The 21,818-nt window shown below is 36.3% G+C and overlaps 3 protein-coding genes and 1 long non-coding RNA gene across 6 annotated transcripts; 1 reads left to right on the forward strand and 3 right to left on the reverse strand.

Annotated features, from left to right (window-relative positions):
- Positions 1-1,566: 1,566 nt before the first annotated feature.
- LOC147565141 (Haloacid dehalogenase-like hydrolase (HAD) superfamily protein) lies at positions 1,567-5,361 on the reverse strand. Its single transcript, XM_086651633.1, has 11 exons — positions 4,641-5,361; positions 3,893-3,986; positions 3,761-3,805; positions 3,588-3,638; positions 3,041-3,115; positions 2,916-2,949; positions 2,731-2,786; positions 2,553-2,612; positions 2,048-2,107; positions 1,901-1,947; positions 1,567-1,811 (listed from the first exon to the last, which is right to left on the reverse strand). The coding sequence occupies exons 1-11, from the start codon at positions 5,087-5,089 to the stop codon at positions 1,763-1,765; spliced, it is 1,020 nt and encodes a 339-aa protein (XP_086507759.1). The 5' UTR covers positions 5,090-5,361; the 3' UTR covers positions 1,567-1,762.
- A 1,539-nt stretch (positions 5,362-6,900) lies between these two features.
- Positions 6,901-12,260, forward strand: LOC147565142 (uncharacterized). 3 transcript variants are annotated; one of them, XR_015230119.1, is made up of 5 exons: positions 6,901-7,582; positions 7,975-8,775; positions 10,556-10,628; positions 10,956-11,555; positions 12,055-12,260. It is a non-coding gene; the product is annotated as an uncharacterized LOC147565142 (long non-coding RNA). The 3 variants fall into 3 exon arrangements; XR_015230117.1 differs by lacking the exon at positions 7,975-8,775 and having other exon boundaries at positions 7,036-7,582; XR_015230118.1 differs by lacking the exon at positions 7,975-8,775 and having other exon boundaries at positions 7,036-7,582; positions 10,956-11,162.
- A 1,573-nt stretch (positions 12,261-13,833) lies between these two features.
- On the reverse strand, positions 13,834-15,669 carry LOC147565143 (protein PHOSPHATE-INDUCED 1-like). The gene has a single exon (XM_086651645.1). It carries the CDS (start codon positions 14,916-14,918, stop codon positions 13,959-13,961), a length of 960 nt encoding a protein of 319 aa, XP_086507771.1. The 5' UTR covers positions 14,919-15,669; the 3' UTR covers positions 13,834-13,958.
- A 3,458-nt stretch (positions 15,670-19,127) lies between these two features.
- On the reverse strand, positions 19,128-21,421 carry LOC147565144 (protein PHOSPHATE-INDUCED 1-like). The gene has a single exon (XM_086651646.1). The coding sequence runs from the start codon at positions 20,293-20,295 to the stop codon at positions 19,318-19,320; it is 978 nt and encodes a 325-aa protein (XP_086507772.1). The 5' UTR covers positions 20,296-21,421; the 3' UTR covers positions 19,128-19,317.
- Between the last annotated feature and the right edge of the window lie 397 nt (positions 21,422-21,818).

Here is a 21,818-nt window from a genome sequence, read left to right on the forward strand (position 1 = left end):
TGGGTACCCCTAGGCTAAGTACCATTACTAGGCATAGGCTCTTACGGGTACCGACAATATCGTATAACACGTCACAAAGTGATCTAGAAAAACGTAAGCCATGCTCGCAATTTATTAAGATTGGTCATTCGATTCACGAACTCGTTCTAATATGAACGAATTGATCTGACCACACAATTTTGTTATTTCTCGAAGTAGTTGTAGAGACGTTTCAGATATAAATCACCGGGAAATGGAATCGACCTGACTGCCCAACTTAAATTTTTTTCCAAGTATTATATAGCAAGGGAATATTCATAAGGAAGTTTTAAAGGCAATGCTTAAAGTTGTTAAAAACAATTTGTTTTTCACCTAAGACTTGGTCAAAATAAATTGACCAAGTATGGTTAGAGACATGCACATCTTGCTTCTTCTTAGTCAAATAGTCGTCGACCGACAATCTCTGGTCGGTGGCCTTAAAAACAACCTTCTTCTCCCTCTCTACTCTCGCCGGCAAAAGGGCGTCCTCCCCTAGGCCAGAGAGAGGAGGAGAAGAAAGAAGAAGGGTCTGTGTCTTTAATATTTCCAACTTCCAATTGTGTCAATCTAATAAGGGCCAAACTTTGGCATAAGTGGGTCACATGATAAGACAGGTTAAACCAAGCTCAAATTTGTCCGGACTCGAGCACAACCCCCGACAGCCAGCCCGTGAAGAAAAGAAAGACGACATATTGTGTTCACACCAAACTCGAGCTAAAAATTAAACTAAAATCACATCCAACTAGCCAACTACTTCAAATATTCAAAATAAAAAATGACATTTGTCACTTGAATTGAACCCACTTACTCTTATCTTTGAAAGTGGATTGTGACGTGAACATTATTGATTTTTTTTTTTTTTTTGTTGAGGATGAACATTATTGATTGACTAATCATTATAACTCTATCGTTCAACAGAAAGAAATCATTATAACCCCATTTTTTGTACAATTTTTTTCTCGTATATTAGACCTAGCAATGCGTAGGAGTATTATTTTTAGCCCCATTGTCGGATCTGATATTATCAAGATCAACTTCAATAGAATTAGTTATGTTTGAAATATTTTGAATTAAGCTCGTATTGCTTGTAGCAATTTCTCAACAAAAAATCCAGTGAACGGAGCGTTTTCTTTCAAAATTTTCATTTGTTTCCCGTATAGTACCATTTTTTTCTAGTAGCCAATAGGTGGGCGTAAATTTATGGATGTGGAAAGGTATTTTGTGGTCGTCTAGTCTGAAACTTCTCCGTCCTCTTACTGTCTCACAAGGTATTAGGTATTGTACATTTGGTTACTATATTCTTGGATTCCATAGGGCAATGCTTACATACTTTCTCTGGCAGCGTTTCTCTTTTCTGAGTCAGATCTTGAATCTGACTCGAAGTTTTAATTATTGTCTGCGTTCAGACTTCAAAGTATCTTTTTGTAATGACTAGTGATCATTTCGCCATTGATTAGGGTTGATTTTGGATCTATTAGACACAGGCGATTCAAACTCAAACGAGTCAGATGAGTCATGTTCAGATAATGAGTCAACACCACCTCAAACTTGGGTAATTGAGCCTTCCGCTACCTGTCTTTTAATATATGAAGTATCTTTGAAAAATTAAAATCCGATACAAATTACAAGAACAATGAACTCAGCAATTCAGATTATCATACAAGGAAAGAATAGAAACTTACAGAGGTAAGCTAGTTTTGCTTTAGCACAAAAACGAATTTCGACCCTTTCCAGAGTAATAAATTTATTTAGAAACTACAACATTTTGAAGCAATGATTCGAGATCTTTCAAGCTGCAATAAGAGGAAGATCATTTCACTACCCTTACAATAGAAAGAATAATCGAACTCTAAAAATATTTGTAACTTTAAACGTTATTTACCTTACGTTACTCAAGTCGGGGTAGATTGCAATTGCATCTTTGAAATCCTATATATATAGGCATACGTATATGAAGAAACATTTTCGGTTAGATCATGATAAAAGTTTTAAGTATTTAGTATCTGTATATATAGAGTAAGGAACTTACCTGGTTTGCAGTTGAAGATGTGTATGTTACCACACATGACATTCCCGCACCTGTCGCTGCCTGTCAAGAATATAACGTATTCTTATGCACAAAATCTTTGTTGAAATCCCTTGGACGAACTTTTTATCCAATTTGAAGGCTGTTGTTATCTAATATGTAACTATTAGGTCTATTTGAGTCCTGGCTTTCATTTTTTTTCTTTGTTTTGCCTCAATAATACTCCCTCAGGCGTCTTTCAAGCACCATGGTTAATCTATTATCATTTTCCGAGAAAAACTCAAGTGGGTCTCTGATGTGAGCCCGAAGGCTCATGTTTCGTCCCACAGTTGAGGTTGCACCTCGTCTTTCATATCGGGTAGGCGTTTTATTGTTTTAAGTGAGGTCGGACGCTAAGGTTGGCAAGGTGAATTAGGTCGGGCTGTCTAGGGTAGGCTGTGAAGTGGTCTAAGTAAGGTCTCCCCAAATCAAGGACTACGCCCGCTAAAATGTTGTGGAATTGACGTACCTGCAGTCCAATGATGCTATCTTCCACCACGAGACAATCTTTTTCTTGCACATCTAACCTCTGAACACAACAAGGATATGTGCTGCTTCAATCATAATACATCAATGGAAGACGAAAGAATTGTCTTCGAAAAGAAAACGAGGAAAAGTAAATGAAAACGAGTATTCTTGGTAATTACCTTAGCAGCCGTTACATAAATCGATGGATCGGGCTTCTTCTCCTTCACATCGTCACCTGTTATCATAAAAGAACTGCATTTTTTATTTTCACTAGTATCAAACAAGGAAATAGGCTACTTCCCATAAAGCAAAACTTAGTCGTTGAGCCACTAAGACTAAAACTTTTATACAAGTAATGACATACCTGCGAGGAAGCAATCAAGGCCTTTGAATCGCTCCTAAAACATGTAAGCAAATAAATACACAAATTCTGTAAGAACAATTGCTAAACTATACTTTTATGTCATAATGCCCGACGAAATTACTCACAATGCCTATGAGGCTTTCAAGACAGAGAATGACTGAACTTTTAGTTGCCGCAGAACAAACAGCTAGCTTAATTCCCTACAACAAATAAGAACTTAAAAATGATCAATATGAACTATAGTCCCACATAGACCAAGATTAGCATGTGAACTAAGTATTACAATACGAATGACAACTCCATCATAACCAATTCGTTCTGAGTTGAAAGACCACAAACTTAGGCTGTCTTTGTTTGTTTTTTCAAGTTCACATTTGAAATCTAATACGAAATTTGAATCGACACGAGTTAGTTTTCAGAATGTTTATTTTTTAATTTGACTCCTGAATCTGACTCGTCTAAATGGATCACTTGAGCTGATTTTGTGCTCACTTGAGTCAAACATAATGTTTGTCTGAATTAAGAGCCTGTGGTTTGAAATAAACAAATATTTATTTTGCCCCTAACGAAAACTGGTCAGACCCAAACAACTCGAACTGGAAAAGAAACGAGATGAAACAATATAGATAAGTTTAGAAAACTATAACTCATTATTGAATCGAATTATCTTACTGCATTCTTAGCCTCATCCATCAATCTCAATACTCCCGGTCTAGGCTCAACCTGGTAATTACAACATCAACTGGCAAACTTGTTAAGAACTAAATGATTATGTTCAAACGTAATAGTATCAGAATTGCGTATTGATCAATCCAAAATCGGACGAAAATAGTATGCCTCCTTACAGTTCCAGATTTGATTATATCTTTGTACCGTTCAGTTTTCCAATCCTACAAAATCAATACAAATTGACTTTACTGCTCAACTAAATTCAATAATCTTGTTCAAAATCTAAACTACCATTGATAGAGAAAAACCTGAAGAGTATCAATGAGTTCGATTTTATCAGTGTCATTTTCAGGTGGAGAATCGAAAATGGAAGAAGACGGCCACCCATTTTCCTTAAAATACCTAATTGAATCCAAACCAATACAACAAATCAAATATTAAAACAACCAAATCTAAAGTAGTGTTTGATTTCTTTCCTAATTCAGATATGAAATCTGACTCAAAATCTTAAACGACTCTAGTTAGAATTCAGATTATCTTTTTTTTTTTAAAAATTTTGGAAGGAATCAGATTATCTTATTCGATAGTGATACAAGTAAAGAAAACTACCATACTCTGGATCGTATCACATTTGAATAGAGCAAAACAGTAGTGCAACGGAAAAGGAAATTCCAGACAGACTCTAGGCAGAAATTTGTCGCGGCTTCCCATGATTAGAGCTTCCAAGCATTTGTATCCACTTCTGCTCTATTCATGGGAAGTCACATTGGATTTATGCTAAAGTCTCTCCCAAATTTCTTGTTCCCAACATTTTTCAGAACGTCATTTTTGTTATTTCACACTTCTTGTCTTATTAGCCACATAGGGCAAGCGCCATAGAGGTAGGATACGAGGTACATTTTTCATTTTTATATTTATTTTCACCTCGAAATGTCTGATTTGAGTTGATTTTAGATCTATTTGATTGAGACTCGATATAAGTAAGTTCACACAACCAAAAAAAGACACTTCATTAATACAAAAACAAAAAAAAAAAAAAAAAAAAGAAACACAAACCATCTCATTTTAGGTTTTCCACCCCCAATTTGATTTTGAAGCACGTCATAGAAATCAGAATCCCAATTGAGAGGTTCAGAAGCAGAAGATGGACAACGAACATTGAAATGAGCAAAAGCATCATTATAAGCTTGTCTGTGTAAGTGTTCAGATTCGAGGATAACTCCATCGCAGTCAAATATTAGGGCTTGAAGAGATGAAGAAGCAGATACAGAAAAGGGTTTGTTCTTAAATGATCTTCTAACAAGTTGGGTACTCGAAATTGAACTCAATTTCTGCAAATCCAATTGAAAAGATAACGAATTTGAGGAAATTAGGGATGAATTTGATGAAGAAAGTGAAAAATTGGGGAGGAAGAGAGATTTGATTTTCAAACGAGGAGAATTGGTGGAAGGAATTTTATGAAGAAGTTGATGATGGGAGAGGATTGAAGAGGAAGACGACGCCATCTCTCTCTCTCTCTACTCTTTCTCTCTCTAACCTGAGAGTGAAAATTGTATGGGTTTGGATAAGTGAGAAATAGTTCTCAGTCGCTAATACAATTTATTTTGGGTCGTTGGATCTGTACCTCTGATTAATCTAAGCCGTTGTTTATAAGAGAGTAGACCTTATGACCGTTATAGTCGTTATATGAGATCTTCCAACCTACCAATTTGATGTAATATTTGTGTACTTCATGGTGACCTTAATGAAGATGTGTCTCTATAAAAATGGATGGGTTAGGAAAGAAAGGAAAAGTGAGGAGAAGAGTGTGTAAATTGCACAAAACTTTGTACGATCTGAAACAAGTTCAAGAGATTGGTTTAATCGTATTAAAACTCATTCTCCGACTAAGGTTTCCAAAATTGTCCAAACTAGGAGACTAAATTCCCCTAAAGGAGAAGTCAAGGTATAGAATTGATAGTAGGTACACATATATATATTGTCCATGTCTTATTTATACTAGATCCCCAAAAAGGTATGATGGTAGAGTTTAATATGATTGATCTTGGAAAGATGACCACTATTGGGTTGGAGATGTGAGATGGTATTTTTATTTGTCAATCGAGATATCTTTTTAAGTTAGTTTTCACCCTCAAAGTCTCGACTTCAAAACACAGAAACATGTCTTTTTAAGTACACTACCTTTATATAAAAAAATGTTTATCGAAGGCGGCTATAAAAATACTACCATTTATCATCAATCCTATTGGGCTAAAGTAACTATAAGTCCATTTAAGAAAATGGGTCAATATTGAAATTGGGAAATGAACCACCCTCTAGAGTAGATCCCAAGAAGATAAGGTAATCAAATGAATCAAACCAAGATAGATTCATTTACAGACCCACTCATTGAAGTAGAAGAAACTCAAAATGATATTACAATGACTAGAAAAACAAAAGATTGTTACATAGTTATAACTTATAAACTAACTCCTATACATTTTATATATAAATCCTAAAGTACAATAAATTCTCCAACACCCACTCTACATTACTCGAAAGAAGGATTAAAAATTAGATAGACCTATAACATTCACATCTAAAACCCAACTCAAGTATCTTCGAAAAACAGTAATTGGGTTAACTCCACTCATTCTAGTCAAGGGTTAAAAAGGCGATCTCGGCATCGACATTTCCATTCTAATGGCTTATAATTTGTATACTCACTAGTTTTTGAATTCAATAACCATGACTTCTTATCCTTATTCAATCCTGGTTTGAGGAGAGTGGGCACTTGAACTGCCATACATGGATTACATTGATCACATCTATTATGACAAGTTGGAGGACTTGAACCTAACCTTGTCTTCTCTTCCATTAAACCCACCTACAAAAGTGAAGTATAAACACATAGAAAATAAAAGATCAATTAAAACCCATGAAGATTTGATCAAAAGTTTTAAGAATTTGTTGGATAATTACCTGAGGAGGTGGTGAAATATGTTGTTGATGATGATCAACACAAGAAGTAGGAACAAATAGAAGATGAAGAATAGTAAGAAATAGAATAGTGGAATAAAGAAATTCAGGATATAGTAAGCTCATATTAATGGAACCATCTTATCTCACCATGAATGTTAGATAGAGAAGTGAAGGGGTTACTCAAGAAGAGAAATTAGAGAAGACCCAAATTTCACATTCTTCAACTATTACTTTTCAAGGGAGAGAGAGAGAGAGAGAGAGAGAGAGAGAGAGAGAGAGAGAGAGAGAGAGAGAGAGAGAGAGAGAGAGTATTTAAGAAGAGATCATAAATTTGGGTGGGGAAGATGAAATAAATGAGGTGGTCTCACCTCAATGAGAGAGAGAGGAGAGTGAAAAGCACAAGACAAGGGAAGGGAAACAAATGAGGGGAGAAACCATGTCAAAGAAAAAGAGGACTAGGGTTTGCCATGATCAATTTTGATGAATTTAACTCAATAACCAGAGCTATAGAGTAGTAGATATAATAACTAGGCTGTTGATAGTATTGAGAGAGAGAGAGAGAGAGGTCTGTCAATGTAATAGGGAGACCCCACACCACAGACTCTGTTTTTCAGAGAAAACTCATTAATAATTAGGAAACCCCACACACCCAGAATCACTTTATGTATTCAGAATACGGTTTTCGATTTAACTACTACTCTGAATCTCTGATTGATTGAATGAATCAGGATAAAAAAAAGATGAATACAGAGAGAGAGAGAGAGAGAGAGAGAGGAGTTTAGGGTTTTTAGTGTTTTTTTTTTTTTTTTTTGTTGAAATTTAGGGTTTTTAGTGTTTTTTTTTTTTTTTTTGTTGAAATTTAGGGTTTTTAGTGTTTTAGTACAATAATATGGTGATATAAAGAAAGAAAGAAATGGGTTTTGATTGTGTTTTGATGTTGCTTGATTTGTGTAACTGTTTGCAGATCACAGTTAGTCAAATATCACGGATGGATGACAGAAAGCTTGCAGATGAGAGAGACAGACAGAGCAGAAAAGGTTTGGAACTTTTCTGAATTTCTCCATTAATCTATTGCTAAAGGGGGTGCCACTGTAGGCGCCCTATCCTTTTGCTCTTAGCCCACCTCTCCTCGTACATGGTTAGGCCTTAGGGTAGTCCGTAGGCATTCGGATTATCTGAGTTTGTGTTGTTCAAACCCAACACGGATCACGTCTGATTCGAGTGCCATCAGGCTGCCCTGATTCGTGGGCGCGAAGAGAGAGAGAGTCACAAGAGTATAAGATGCAGGGGGGGGGGGGGGGGGGGGGGGGGGGGCGTAGACACCCCATGTTGAAAAGGTTTCTTATCATATATGTTAGGGATTGTTTTTAGTAGTGTTAGAGTGATTTTTAAATCGTATTAGTGTTTCTCGTATCTTGGAAATTTTCAGGATGCTCCCCGACTTGTCCGATCCAAGATCATACATAAACAATCTCTCGAATAGGACAATTCGAGTGGGGTGGGTAAGCTAGGTCCCGGATAGAGGAAATTTGAGAGTTGACTTGTCCTCTCCAAGACTCAGACTATCCCATCCGAAGGTGGGGCTCCTAGAGATAGGCACCACTGGTCAAAGTACCAAAAAAGTGTTATGCACATTCCTTTCACATGACTTGGTCAGTTTACTATGACCAAGTCAAGGGTTATGTACATTTTTTTTCCATTGGCCAATCTTTGCCCTTCGTCTGAATCCTAAAGTTTTCTGTCTCCACCATCACTACCATTGATCTCTCTTTCACTACCGTTTTTTATCCTTACAGTAGAGAGACACCCCCACTGCCAAATCTATATAATAAAATAGGTGGATGGGTGCTGACTGGGACAAACCCCTGGATAAATCCAGTCGTCCATCCCACATCAGCATAAGTAGCCACCGTTGGATCAACATTCGGTGGGTAGTCGGGCGTCTTTATCCACCTTCCTTTTTCCATCAACGGACACATCTTCTCCTTTATCTTCAAGCAGGGTGCCGTTACAGAACGTTTTCTCTTCTTCTCTTTAACATTCCTTTCTCCAAATCTCTAAAAGGTTTATCTTTTCCTCTTCTTCTTCTTCTTCTTCTTCTTCCATGGAGCATTTCTTTTTTCCCAAACCCCGATAGGGGTTTCTTTTTCCTCTTCTTCTTCTTCCATGGAACATTTCTTTTTCCCCAAAGTTTGGTAAATAAAGAATGGAATGGCTTTTCTTTGTGGAGGTATGTTCATTTAGCGAAAGTCGTAATCCTATTTTCTTGTACAGTAGTTGTATTTTAATGTTTGAAGGGTTTTTCTTTGTAGAGGTATGTTCATTTAGTGAAAGCCCTAACCCTATTTTTTTTACACAGTAGATGTATTTTAATATGTAAAAATTTATTAATTCTCTGATAGTATTTGTTCTCTGAGTTATGTTTGTTACAATTAAAGACAAGGTTTATTGTTATTCTTATGATGAATTGTTAGGTTTTTTGTTATTCTTATGATGAATTGTTAATGGAATTTCATTCATTACTTTATTCACGTATATACTCACAGCTTTCCCAAATCGTTTATATACTGAAAACATGATCCTACAGACGGACATAATTCCTACATTCTCAAAGTTATAGAAATTCTTATGGAGATTGATTTATTGTTTCTATTTGAAAAGATCATTGACCACCTTGTAATGGAGATTGATTTATTGTTTCTATTTGAAAAGATCATTGACCACCTTGTAATGGAGATTGATTTATTGTTTCTATTTGAAAAGATCATTGACCACCTTGTAATCTATCTAACATCAGTTTCAGGCCATGAAATAGCATTGCAGAAATTCGATGATCAACCAAAGCGAAGGAGAAAGCTTTTGAAATGTCACAACACACTCTTTTTTAAAAAAAAAACATGTCTTGGTACTTGCACCTTCACTAAATGTCACAGGCCATGAAATAGCATTGCAGTTGTTAATGAAATTGTTTTGAAATCTACTAATTTGTTGTTTATGATCTTCTGAATTAGGATTTTTAGTTGTTTATGATGTTCTGAATTAGGAAAAAAAAATATATCTACAACCTAATGTGAACAACACTGAAAATGTTTGAAGAAATGACTGTGAGACTTAGGATTGGTAACGAATCAAAGATTTGTTTGTTTTTGTGTTTTAGAAAATAAGTGTTCCTCTAGCAAGCTTGATGTTTCACGTATTCATCCATCTTAAGGTCTTGGTATTGAAGTCTAACTGAATTAGAATTAAGATTTGGGAAACCTGTGAGTATATACGTGAATAAAGTCATGAATTTTGAAGAAAAATCCATTTCTCCATTAATAATCAGACAAAATGATATTCAGATTGAATGAACTTGGGAGAATTAAGATTAGAATTAAGATTTTTTTTGGTTCCTTGCGTCAAATTTGTATACTATAAAGATGTGTTTGGGGCATACCATGATTTCTGAAACTCAAAATCACTCAGGATTCTTAGTTGAGTTTCCACTTTACTGGTATGATATAGTTTCTTTTATGTACAACTTATTCTAGATTACGGACCGAATCAATATAACTATTGATATGTTATTGGATTTGGATTCTTTATTTTGGATTCAATGAACTGATGTTTGTATCTTTTCTATTATTTGATTTGATGTGGTTGATTTCCTAACACTTTAGTACCTAAAATATATATGTATTTCCTCGCCCCATTTAGTTAAAAAAGGAATGATATGCTGGTAACACTTAATCTATGATGACACGATATAGCCGTTCGTGAAACAAGTTATTTCAATCATTTTCATTATGGTGACTATTATAGAGCTACTCAGAGCCGACCCTAATATTTTTGTGGTCTGAAGCAGACACAATAGATGTTTCTCTATCTCTTTTTCCTTTTTATCTTTTAGTTAAAAAAATGCAAATTTATGCGTTAAAGTGCGTACGCTAATGTGAAGCGTCAGGTACCCCAACGCCTTCAAATGTTCTGAAGTAGGGTTAATAGTTTTTATTGGTTTGGTTTTCAATTAGGGACTCAATCTGCACCAAGGAAGGTTGGATCAGCTGCATCTACTTTAAACAAGTTGAAAATGATATCGAAAAGGTAATATTTGGGTAGTTTGCTTTAGTCTTGAAAGAGAATGCTTGATGATTCGTTTGTTGTTATGTTTTAGAACTTGATAGAGAATGCTTCAATGATTTGTATTTGGCTCCACTATGACAAACTGTGTTATTAAGTGATATAGAACAGAGTTGTAATGTTATTAAAAGTTAGATTGAAAAAAATCCATGTGTTTTGGGTAAATAAATCAACAACCTTTTCTCATCAATTCAGCTGCACTTTTACTATACTTTCATAGTTATAGCAGACAGTTATATAGTTGATGATATCATATAATTTTATTTGATAGTAGTTGATATCTTTTTATAGTTCTGAAGTTGCCAAAGACACGAATTTCCCAAGCTATTATTTGAATTTGGCTATACTCCATACGGTCGGTCCCTGGGGAGAGGGGGAAGGGAGAAGCAGCGCTCGAAGAACGAGCCGTGCAAGGACGTGGGGATATAGCAAGTAAGCAGCAAGGTTCTCCCTTTAGGACCAACTACAACAAGCTCGCGACTCTAATAGAAAGAAACGGTAAGCTCTCTGCTCTATTTGCTTGCAATGCTATGCCTATCAAACAAAGTAGGCGAACGCTTCTGTGACCTTAGACTACGCTGTTCGCCTTACTTTAATAGGGACCCGTTGGCTCCGCGTCAACCGAAAGCCGGTAACCTTCGTCACCGTCAGCGTTTGGTACTCTCTCGATAGCTTCTATAGTTCACTGAAAGCCTTTGGTGTAATGAACCACGAGCCCTTCAGAAAGAAAGACAAAAAAAAGGGATGGTTGCGGGAACCGACGGTTACGAAGGTTACTGGGCCGATGCAGCCGGTTACTGCTTCATCTTTTATGGTGTGGTACGAACTTACATATTGTTTGCCCTGCCAGACCGATTACTTATATGGCTTCAAGACGAAGTTAGAGAATTAGTAATACTTTTTTTTACTTCTTCGTATTATCTTAAATTTTGAAGTGTTAAAACTAGGTTATAGCAGAAACTAAGTAGACACCAAATTGCACAAATTGATTTTGTTCGCCTTCCTTTCCATCAAAAGATCTATAACTACAATGAATGAAAAATAACCCTTTCATAGATTGTTAGGAGATGGGAATAGTCCAATTGCTTTGATTCTTTATACATTATGATCTCCTAGATGCGAAGATATCAAGAAAATGCAGTTCTTGTGTACCGAGTTGAACAATAAATTAATCAATTAAAAATAGGGTATGAATTGGATTACCTCTTATTAAACTTTTCTTATTCGTCGTGAATTGAAGTTTAGTAGGGACTCAAAAGCAACTTAAATTGAGTTATTATTTAATAGTCAAAATTGTTTTAATGAGTTGAATGATTTTGAGCATCTTGCTACCTTCCAATTTCATTGCATATCAGATTATCGGCTGGACTGATGGTATCACATCATGCAGGTAAATTGTGCAACGGTGGAACTGGATATTGTAATGAGTCTGACTCTATATTGTAAGATTCATGACAATCGTTGCAAGTTTTATTGTAAAAGTTTAATGTTTTCACTTAAGTTTATTTGATGTTTCCGGGTATAAATTAAGGCAGTCCATATAAATTCATCCAGAGATAAATTTGAATATATGTGCAGTCCAGAAAAATTTGAATATATGTACAATACCTGAATTCTTTTTTTTTTTTTTGAACTAATACCTGAATTCACTTTTGATTTCTTATTTGAAATCAAGATTTCGTATGTTTAAACCTGAAACACGTTATTATGTTACTAACTAAACGAAAGTTACTTATAGTATTCCATGAAAGATGAATTGAATTTTTGCAGGTGCTGGTTGTATAGAAGTAATTATTTTTCTTGTGTACGTAATACAAAAGTAAGACGAAGCAACATTAGATGCGAAACACATTAACTATAAAATATACAATTACGTAAAGTATTCCATCTGTTAATTTTTTTGTGTATTTAATTAAGTTTTTCGTGCCGTTGGCACGGGCTATACACATGCTTTTCGTGACCATTTTTTAGCTTTTATCTCTTTCCGAAGGTGTTCAAGTTATAATTTTATTTGAATAATAATGTGATTAATGTTTTGATCCATTTTTGAGATGTATTATATTTTAGTTCTTCTGAAATAATTCCAGACCTCATTTTTTCATGTTCACCGATTATACATATTCAAACGCGTTAAGTGTTTCAAAATAGTTCCGTGCCGGAGGCACGGGCTATAACCTAGTTCCCTACATAAATTAGGGCAGAAGGTGGTGGTGTGTGTGGTCTACAATAAAAAGGGGTCCTGGTGTAGCGTGTATATTCACGAGTGATCACAGTTTTCGTGTGTGCTTTAGGGCACTTATATGGGCACCACCACTTACAAACCTAACCTAGATAATGGGTTTGAGCACCTCTAAATTCTGCATAATAAGTTACATAGCCGTCTGATTTTCGAAGGGGAACTTCTATAGGCACCTCTGACTAACCCAACTCTAACCTTTATAATCTAGCCTTTAAATGAGACGTTAAGGCGCTTTGCTACTAGATCAGCAATACTAGGTTGTCCTAGTCCAAGTGGCCCAAACGGGCCGCATGTGTAAGCCCATGGTTAATGGTCGCCGTATACCTCTTCCATACTCTGTAGTTCTCTCTAAGTTGAATTAGGGTTTCTTTAAGCATCCGCGATCATCATATCATCCACGTACGAATAATTTAAAAGTAAGAATTTAAGCTATTGGTGGGTAAAATCGGGATATATGTCGGACTTGTTTACCCGGTCGGGCTAGGAATATGCCATAAATTGGGTTTATGTGGGCCAGGTTGGCCTGTTTTTTTTTTTTTTTGAGAAACCGACTACGATTTACGTTAGTCGATACAAGGCATTGATACATCATTAAGATGTGATAAGCACGATAACATCCTAAGTTAAATCAATAATTAAAGAAGCCTAAAGTCCGACAACATCTACTTTATTTAGTGTCTAAATTACATGCTATAATCTTGGTGATTAATTGCTTCAACCGCGACCTGATCCGAAGACTTCATGAGCTTAAGAGGGATGTCCTACCGTTACACTTAAGGGTGGGTTTATTTTAGGCGGTAATATATATTTTTTTCTTGTTTTTTCTCACCGTTGATGCTTTGGGGCATACAAGTTTGGTTAGGGGAAATACATGAATCTAGCCTTGCCCAGTTGGCCCTTGGGGGATAAAATGGTTTAGGAAGCAAATTATAGACCCAAATATTCTATATAAAATATCTTAAATTTCAAATATGTACAATAGTAGAATCGCTTGAGGTACATATGCCATGATCCTATCATAAACAATATTTTTACATTTGTGACACACTCACTGCTCACACAATAGTTGAACAAGAAGAAGTAGTCGGGTTAAACACAGAAGGTAGCAGATATTTCCGCCCGTTCGCACCATGAGTATTATAGCTAGCACCAGTAATCGTATCCATCAACACCTTTCCAGTGTACCCAGGATACGCACCATCACCATAAATCCCAGGACAAGCCGATGACGCCTCGAGTGGTGCGGCCGCTGATCCTTGGAAGAAACCGTTACCAAATGGGTTTGTCACGGTTCCAGTCAAAAGAGTAGCAATATTTACAACCATGCCATCCAAACCCACATCACCATTAGGTGCACCTAATGGTGAAACCTGTGGTCCATAAATCGGTCGGTGAAACGGCCAAGCACATTGACCAGGACACTGACTCACTGAGTTACCAACCCATATGAATGCCGATTTCTTCTTCTTCTTATTGTTTGACCCATGAAATCCACAATTACTCATACAAAATCCCTCAACTTTAACATCTTTATCAGTAAGAACAAGTGTGATTCCACCTGGTTTTGAATTAACTCCCCGAGATAACTCTGAAATTTGTTGTTTTGTTATGGTTTTACCTAGAGAGAGATTCTCATCTGAAATTTGTTTGGTTAATACAATGTGGGTATGTTTTTTTTGTGCCTTTTTCGTGTAAATTTCAATTGTTTTCCACCATTGAGACACAGAAGGTGATGATGAAGATGACGAAATACCCATGTCTTTTTTAGGGTTTAAAGAGAGAAAGAAATCTACAACAATGGATTTTTGAGATGGAGTGAACTTACCATACCAGAGAATTGAAACAGGGAGATATCCTTCAAGTAAGATTCCATTATGGTAAGTTAAAATCAATGGTGGTGGTTGATACAGAGAAGTAAGTTTTCTAGCACCAAAGCAGAGATTGAGAAAACTCAAAAACAGAAACATAATTTGAGGAAGAAAAAGAGTTGTTTTGGGAGAAAGATTGAAACCCATTTTGATTTTGTTTGTTTAGTTTAAGAAATTGAATCAAAAGTAGAGAAATCAGAGAAGAGAAATGAAGAGAGAAGAGAAGTGTTAAATAAGTAGTAGGTGATTAAGTACATTCATGAGCTATGAGCAAGTGGGGGAAGTTTGAGTAAGCTTTATGAAATTAAAAAAGAAAAAAACTAGAGAGAGAAAGAGCACGGGGATTAAGAGAGAGAGAGAGATGAGAAATGAAGGTAATCTAACTTTAATTTAATGTTTTGAGATTAGGGTAACTATGAATAGACATTGGATACTCATACTCTGCTTGTTTGCAAGCTAAGAAAATAGAACAATGAATGTGATCTTTAAATTGGAACTCCTTAAATATTGCTTAGATCCAATAGACAGAGGATTAATCCCCTTAGAGCAACTCCAATGTGGGGCTCGGGCTCCCAATTTTGGGAGCCCCTGGATTTTGGGAGCCCCGGGGCTTTTCACAACTCCAACGTTGGGCTCCCAAATCTAAAATATGCACATATGTGGTGTATGTGTGTGAGGGTTGTGTTTTAATTTTCAACTATAAATTATTAATTTCAAATATAAAATTGAAATTTAATATTATGTTAGAGAGAGAAGGAATTTTGAAAAGATGAAAAAAAAATTAAAAAAAGAAAAAAATTAGAGAAATGATTGGAAAAACAAATTTAAAACAATTTATATTTTTTGAAAAAAAATTTAGTTTAAAAAAAAATTTTAAAAAAATTAAAAAAAAACTAAATAAGTGGGGTGGATCCCCTTTTTAGGGGATCCACCCCAAATATGGCCGTTGGGAGACCCCCAACGGCCATATTTGGGGCTGGGAGCCCCCCAGCCCCACCGGGAGCCCAGCCCCGGGGCTCTCGGGTTGGAGGGATGGGCCTGGGGGCTGGGGCTCCCAAATTCAAATTGGGAGCCCCAGCCCCCAATACGTTGGAGCTGCTCTTATTACTTGGAACTTTCCTTCCCTTAGAGTCACTGGGCTCCTTTTGCTTTTCTTTTCTTTTTTTTCCATCAAAGCTCTCTCTTTTTACAAAGTGAATCTCGAACAACGAAAACATTAGGGGAGTTTTAAAAGCGAGCCTCCCTCGAAGAAAATTTGTGGTGTAGTTTGTGAGTGAAGGAGGCGTTGTTAACACTTCTAGGGCGCCTGTAAAATTTCCCAAACAATTATGCTACTTGGCGGCAGATTTTGCCTCATTATGGCCGGATTGCTGGCGTGGCATGCTTGTTTCCTAATCGGCACAAGCCAAGCCATCTTTTAGGTCATGCTCAGGCTGGAATTTCGGAACAAAGAGCAACTTTTGGTCCGTGAGAGAGAAACAGAGGGGGGTGGCCGGGTGGGTCATGCTCAGGCTACAATCTCGGCCCAAAGAGTGTTTTTCGACCATGAGAGAGAAATAGGGGGGGCCACGAGGAGATGACGATGGTCGATGAAGATGCTGATGGTGAGAAGATAGATTTTTTTATGAAGGTTGTCAGCCAAAAGTCTCCGACCGACGACCTTCTTAGTGAGGGCCGCAAGGTGAGGTGGAGAGAGATAAAGTGAAAGTATGCGAAAGTGAAGTGAGAAAAGAGAATAAAATGATGAAAATAAAAAAAAAAAAGTTTATAAAATACTGTACGGTACTTTCTGGAATAAGGCTTAGGAAGTTTTAATGAACTGTCGGACACTAATGAGACTAGACCAGAATTAATCCAAATTCTTTACCAAATTTGATTGGGTGGTCCCAAAGTCAATTGTAGATCAGTAGATGGCCAAAAGTCAAGTTTGGAGGGCAGATTTTTGGGGGCCAAAAATGAAAAGCATCAATCCACATTGGGCCTCAATGTCTTTATGTACAATGCACAGTGTCAAATTACAATATATAATTCTCAAGTCCCAAGTCCTTAGTTCAGTTGCATATTTTGAGTCTAACTAGTGTCCCTTTTGTGGGATGATATGGTGTACATAGATGGACTAAATGCCGACTTTTTTTTCTCTTTTGTTAAGATGGACTATATGCCGACTTAACTTAACGATCATGTTCTTCATCAAAAAAAAAAAACTTAACGATCATGTCATATGTACGGTTAATAACATCCTAGTCAAAACCAATAGACCCGTATAGAGTTGAAATATCATAAACATTCTTTGCTTGGTCATGTGATATTTTTTTAATGTAAATGATACTATTCTTACAATTTAGAGTTATATCATAGTTTAGTTGGTTTAAGGAATCCAATATTCAAATTAAAAATATTTTATAACACAAAATTATATATTAAAAAGGTGATTGCAATCGTGACCAGTCTCCTAAACTTCACCTCCTTTTATAATTCCATAAACCCATTACTTCAATTAAAATAATTTAAATAGAAGTAATTAATTAATTATAGGAGTACTTTTTTTTTCTTCTCTTTTCTTATAAAATTTATTAGAATGAACATCTCCAACTTTTTATTCCTTATATCCTTTTTCACCTAAAATGGATTATCTTGGTTTTAGTTCTTGGATAGAATCATTTTTATTTAATTTATGAAAATGACAAGTGAAGGGAACGGGGACATTGTACAACAAAAAGTGTAGTTCCTTTCATACATGGTACATATAATTGAATTTTAGTGTGACCCAAACTTTTTAGGGTGCCCTAAAAGGTGGGGAAATGTGGGCAGACCTCCCATGCTAAAGTGTCATGGCCTAGTTCAATCATTCACTATTCTCGTGTTCATTGAATGGAACCTATCCATTGCTGCATGTTCACGTCTTTTGCTTATCCATATGGGAAGTGACAAGATTGTACTACTGTGATTTATTTATGTTATGGACCTTATGGTAGTACTTTAAGACTTAGAAAGTTGAAACTAACAAAGTTTGTATTGATATCGGAGTAATGTGAGAATAGTCCTCGATAGGAGAATTAGTATCTAGTAACTAAGAATATGATGGGTAGGTCCTCTTTACTCATTGTCAATTAATTTTGAGTTGGATGACCACAAACTTAATAAGTAATGTATCAAGATGATACTAATTCTAAATGTGTACCAAAAGAAAAAAATAGTTTTCCCTCGTGTCTTTTACGTTGACTACATAATAATATGAGTACCCCAAATGGTTCGATATGAAATCTCTACTTGTATTTCCTACACTAGACGGGTAACGCAAAAAATTGACTCTAATTGATGGAGTCAAGCACAACACACTATTTAATTTTTCGAGGAACTTAAAAATGAAGTAGCTTGACTCTAATTTTCCACAACCTGCATGAAAAAGTCATGAGTCTGGAATCCATGGTCGCTAAGTAGTTAATCTATTAGACGATCTTATTGTGGACAAGGACTCTGATCCAATATGGTGTGGATGCATCGTGAATCAATCATGAATAAGTCTAATAACTATATTGGGTGCTAACAGCTATAAAAAGACCCTCAAGTCATATTTAAAAGCTAATACTACAAAAGTTCAGACTTTTTGGACAGATTATTTTCAATGGCATGTATGGAAGCCGTCGGAAAAGGTGTTATTTTCGATGGAATTCTCAAATTCCTTCGCGAAAAGTACTATTTTCGACGGATTATTTTCAATGGCATTTATGGAAGCCGTCCGAAAATGTGCTATTTTCGATGGAATTCTCAAATTCCTGAGGGAAAAGTACTATTTTCGACGGAATTTGAGAATTCCGTTGAAAATAGTATGAAGTAGTTGTTGAACCATTGAGAAAACATTCATGGCGTGGCTAAGATTTGGCGGGAAATATTCATGGTATACATGAATTATTTACAAAACTAGAAGTCTTTGTTTAAAATCTTTTGTCCATATTAATTATTACGATTTTCTTTTTATAATTACTTATTCAAAATCTCAGTGGGTTTATGTTAATTAAAACATTTGTTCATGAATGAAATTTGTAGAATTGCTTTGATTATTTTGATACTTCAAAAAACCCATCTAGTAGGAAACTTGAGAGTTGGGTGGATTGAACCAAAATAAAAGAATCAAACCCATATCAATGGAAAAAGCTTGTTATACTATTATTTAGAAAACAAAAGAGTTGGGTGGATTGAACCAAAATAAAAGTAGAAGGAACAATTATGAGAGAGTTAGGGCCCCCAAAATGATGGAGATGGTAGACAATGAAGATGATTATTTAAACACTATCTTGTATTTTGCTTTTGGTGTACATCTTGTCCCTTTATCCTTTAGGAAGAAAGTAGATAGTATTTCTCTAGGAAGCAAATCCAAGTATTTTGCTCATTTTCATTAATAAAATTTGGTAAACTACAAACTAGATATAGCTAATAAAAGAATGAATATAATAAACAAAAAAACAATATTACAATCCCCACACCTATTGGTCCTATTCTTTCACTAAAATTATACATTAACCCCTGTTTCATATATATTTCAATTTTAGACCAAAGTTGAGCAAGTAGAAGTTGAAGGATCAAACAGTGCTGGTAACAAATACTTCCTTCCATTAACACCATGAGCATTATAGCTAGCACCACTCACTGAGTCAACCAGGAGATTCCCAGCATAACCAGGGTAAGCTCCTTTTCCATAAACCCCAGGACAAGCTGAGGCTGCTTCTAGTGGTGCCTCTGCTGGCCCTTGGTAAAACCCATTTCCAAATGGATTAGTGGCTGCCCCAGCCAATAGACTTGACAAATTTATAACCAAACCATCCATACCCACATCATTGTTAGGTGCAACCAATGGTTTATCTTGTGGTCCATAAATCGGTTGGTGAAAAGGCCAAGCACATTGACCAGGACACTGAGTTTCCGAGTTACCAACCCAAATATAAGCAAATTTATACTTCTTGTTGTTGTTTAGATTTTTCATGGTAGATGAAGAAGATGAACCATGGGTACCACATCTACTTGAACAAAAACCCTCAACAGAAACATCAGAAGAAGTTAGAACTACATTAATGGCGTTCCTCTGTTCTCCTTTTGATGCTAACTTAACAATTTGATTACTAGTAAGTGATTTGCCCAATGAGTAGTTTTCATCAAGGATTTGTTTACCCAAATGAATAAAAAGTGGAATTGATTTCTTGTTTGAAGTTAAATGGTAGTATTTTTCAGTGGTTTTCCACCAAGATGAAACAGATGGTTGTTGGGTTTTTAGGGTATTTGGGGAGGAGGAAGAGTAGAAAGAAGTGAAGAAATCAGAAACAATGGCACGTTGTGAAGGTTTGAAATTTCCATACCAGATAAGATTAATGGAAATTTTACCAGAAAGAAGAGGACCATTGTGGTATTTAATGGGAAGAGGTTGTTCTTGAACTAACTCACTCAGTTTTCTCACAGCTAATGAGGAATTAAACATAGAAATTAATAGTACTAAAAGAAGGGTAGCATAAGAAGAAGAAGTAGAAGCCATTATTGCTTGTTTAAATTTAAAATCTAGTAATAGTTTGAGTGTTTGAAATTGAAGAAAGATGAAAGGGTTATTGGTTTGAATTTGATGAGAATGGAGAAGGGTAAAGGGGGTTTATATAGTAGTGGTACTCTTATTAAGTTCTAGGTTTAGAGAGAGAGAGATTTGGGTAATGGTGGCCGGTGGGTGGGGAAAAGCTAGTAAGTAGGAAAGAGCCAAAACGCGTATTTGTATATTACTTTTTCCGGTTCGTTTGTCGGCCTGTGTACAGCTAATCTTATGGAAGGTAGAAACGAGAGAGAGAGAGAGAGAGAGAGAGAGAGAGAGAGAGTGTGTCTTTATGGAATAGTACAAAAAGCACTACAGCTTACTTACAGTTGTGTGAGCATCTTTTCCTGTGTAGTTTGTTAATTTACTATTATACCCATGGATTTTGGTTCATTTTGGTTAGGGGTGGGAATTCTACCCGAAAGCCCGATACCCGTCACGTTTACCCGCGCCCGACAATGTCCATGGACGCCCGCGCCCGAAGATGGGTACTACCCGCCCAGCCCGATGATTTTTCGTGGGCGGGCTCGGGTGAAAAGCTCTGCCCGCCACCCCGCCCATACCCGAGCCCGATATGCTCACCCGACGGGTGCCTATAGATGCCAATCACTTTGAGTGTCGATTATACTTCACTATAAAGCCCAAAGTAGATTTAAGGTTTCTCCCAAGATATATAAACTACACATTGAAGCAACCCTAATAGTTTACCACATTGAATCTGAAAAATTCGGTAGCATAGAGAGAGAAAAAGAATCTACGTTGTCTCTCTAGCCGTTTCTCTCTTATTTACTAGACCTTCTTGTGCCAACCTTCTTCTCTATTAAATAAGTTATTCGGATCGTCTTCCATCTCTATGTAGTGGTCAAATTTTAAGATTATTTTGATGTGAAGGAAGAACAAAGAAGAACTAATGGAACATACAAAGACAAGAAAAAAAGTGGACGACAACCAAGTCTCATGTTTGCATATATAGATCTATATCAGTTGTTGATTACTTATGTTACGGAATCTGAGTATTTTTTCATTCTTGATTTATAAGTTTTGTAAAGATTTGGTATCAATTTGTTTAGAGAAGCTTATTTGAACAATATCAAATTTCTAGAGTTTCCTGATCTAGTAGAAAAATATCTGATAAAGAAACCCGATGCCCGATTTGCCCGAAGCCCGACTTGCCCGATGCTTTAGTGGGCATGGGCGGGCTTTGATCATAGGAGATTTCAGAAAAGCCCGCCCGAATTCGCCCGAGAACCCGAGTGGGCAGAGGAGAAACTTACCCGACCCGCCCGAGCCCGACTCAGAATTACCCGCGGGTGTCCATACCCGCCCGATTCCCACCCCTAATTTTGGTCATAGGACTTATGATATCTGAGGGTATTTTATGTAATTTAGGTTGGAAAGAATAGAGACGTTGTGGAAGGAAAGGAAAAGAGTACAACTGGAGCTTATTGGGAATCATGGGGATATGTGGACTAGACAAC

Source organism: Eschscholzia californica, unplaced genomic scaffold (genome assembly GCF_041429995.1).
Source record: "Eschscholzia californica isolate CP2 unplaced genomic scaffold, dmEscCali1.0.p SCAF_1, whole genome shotgun sequence".
Taxonomy (NCBI): Eukaryota; Viridiplantae; Streptophyta; class Magnoliopsida; order Ranunculales; family Papaveraceae; genus Eschscholzia; species Eschscholzia californica.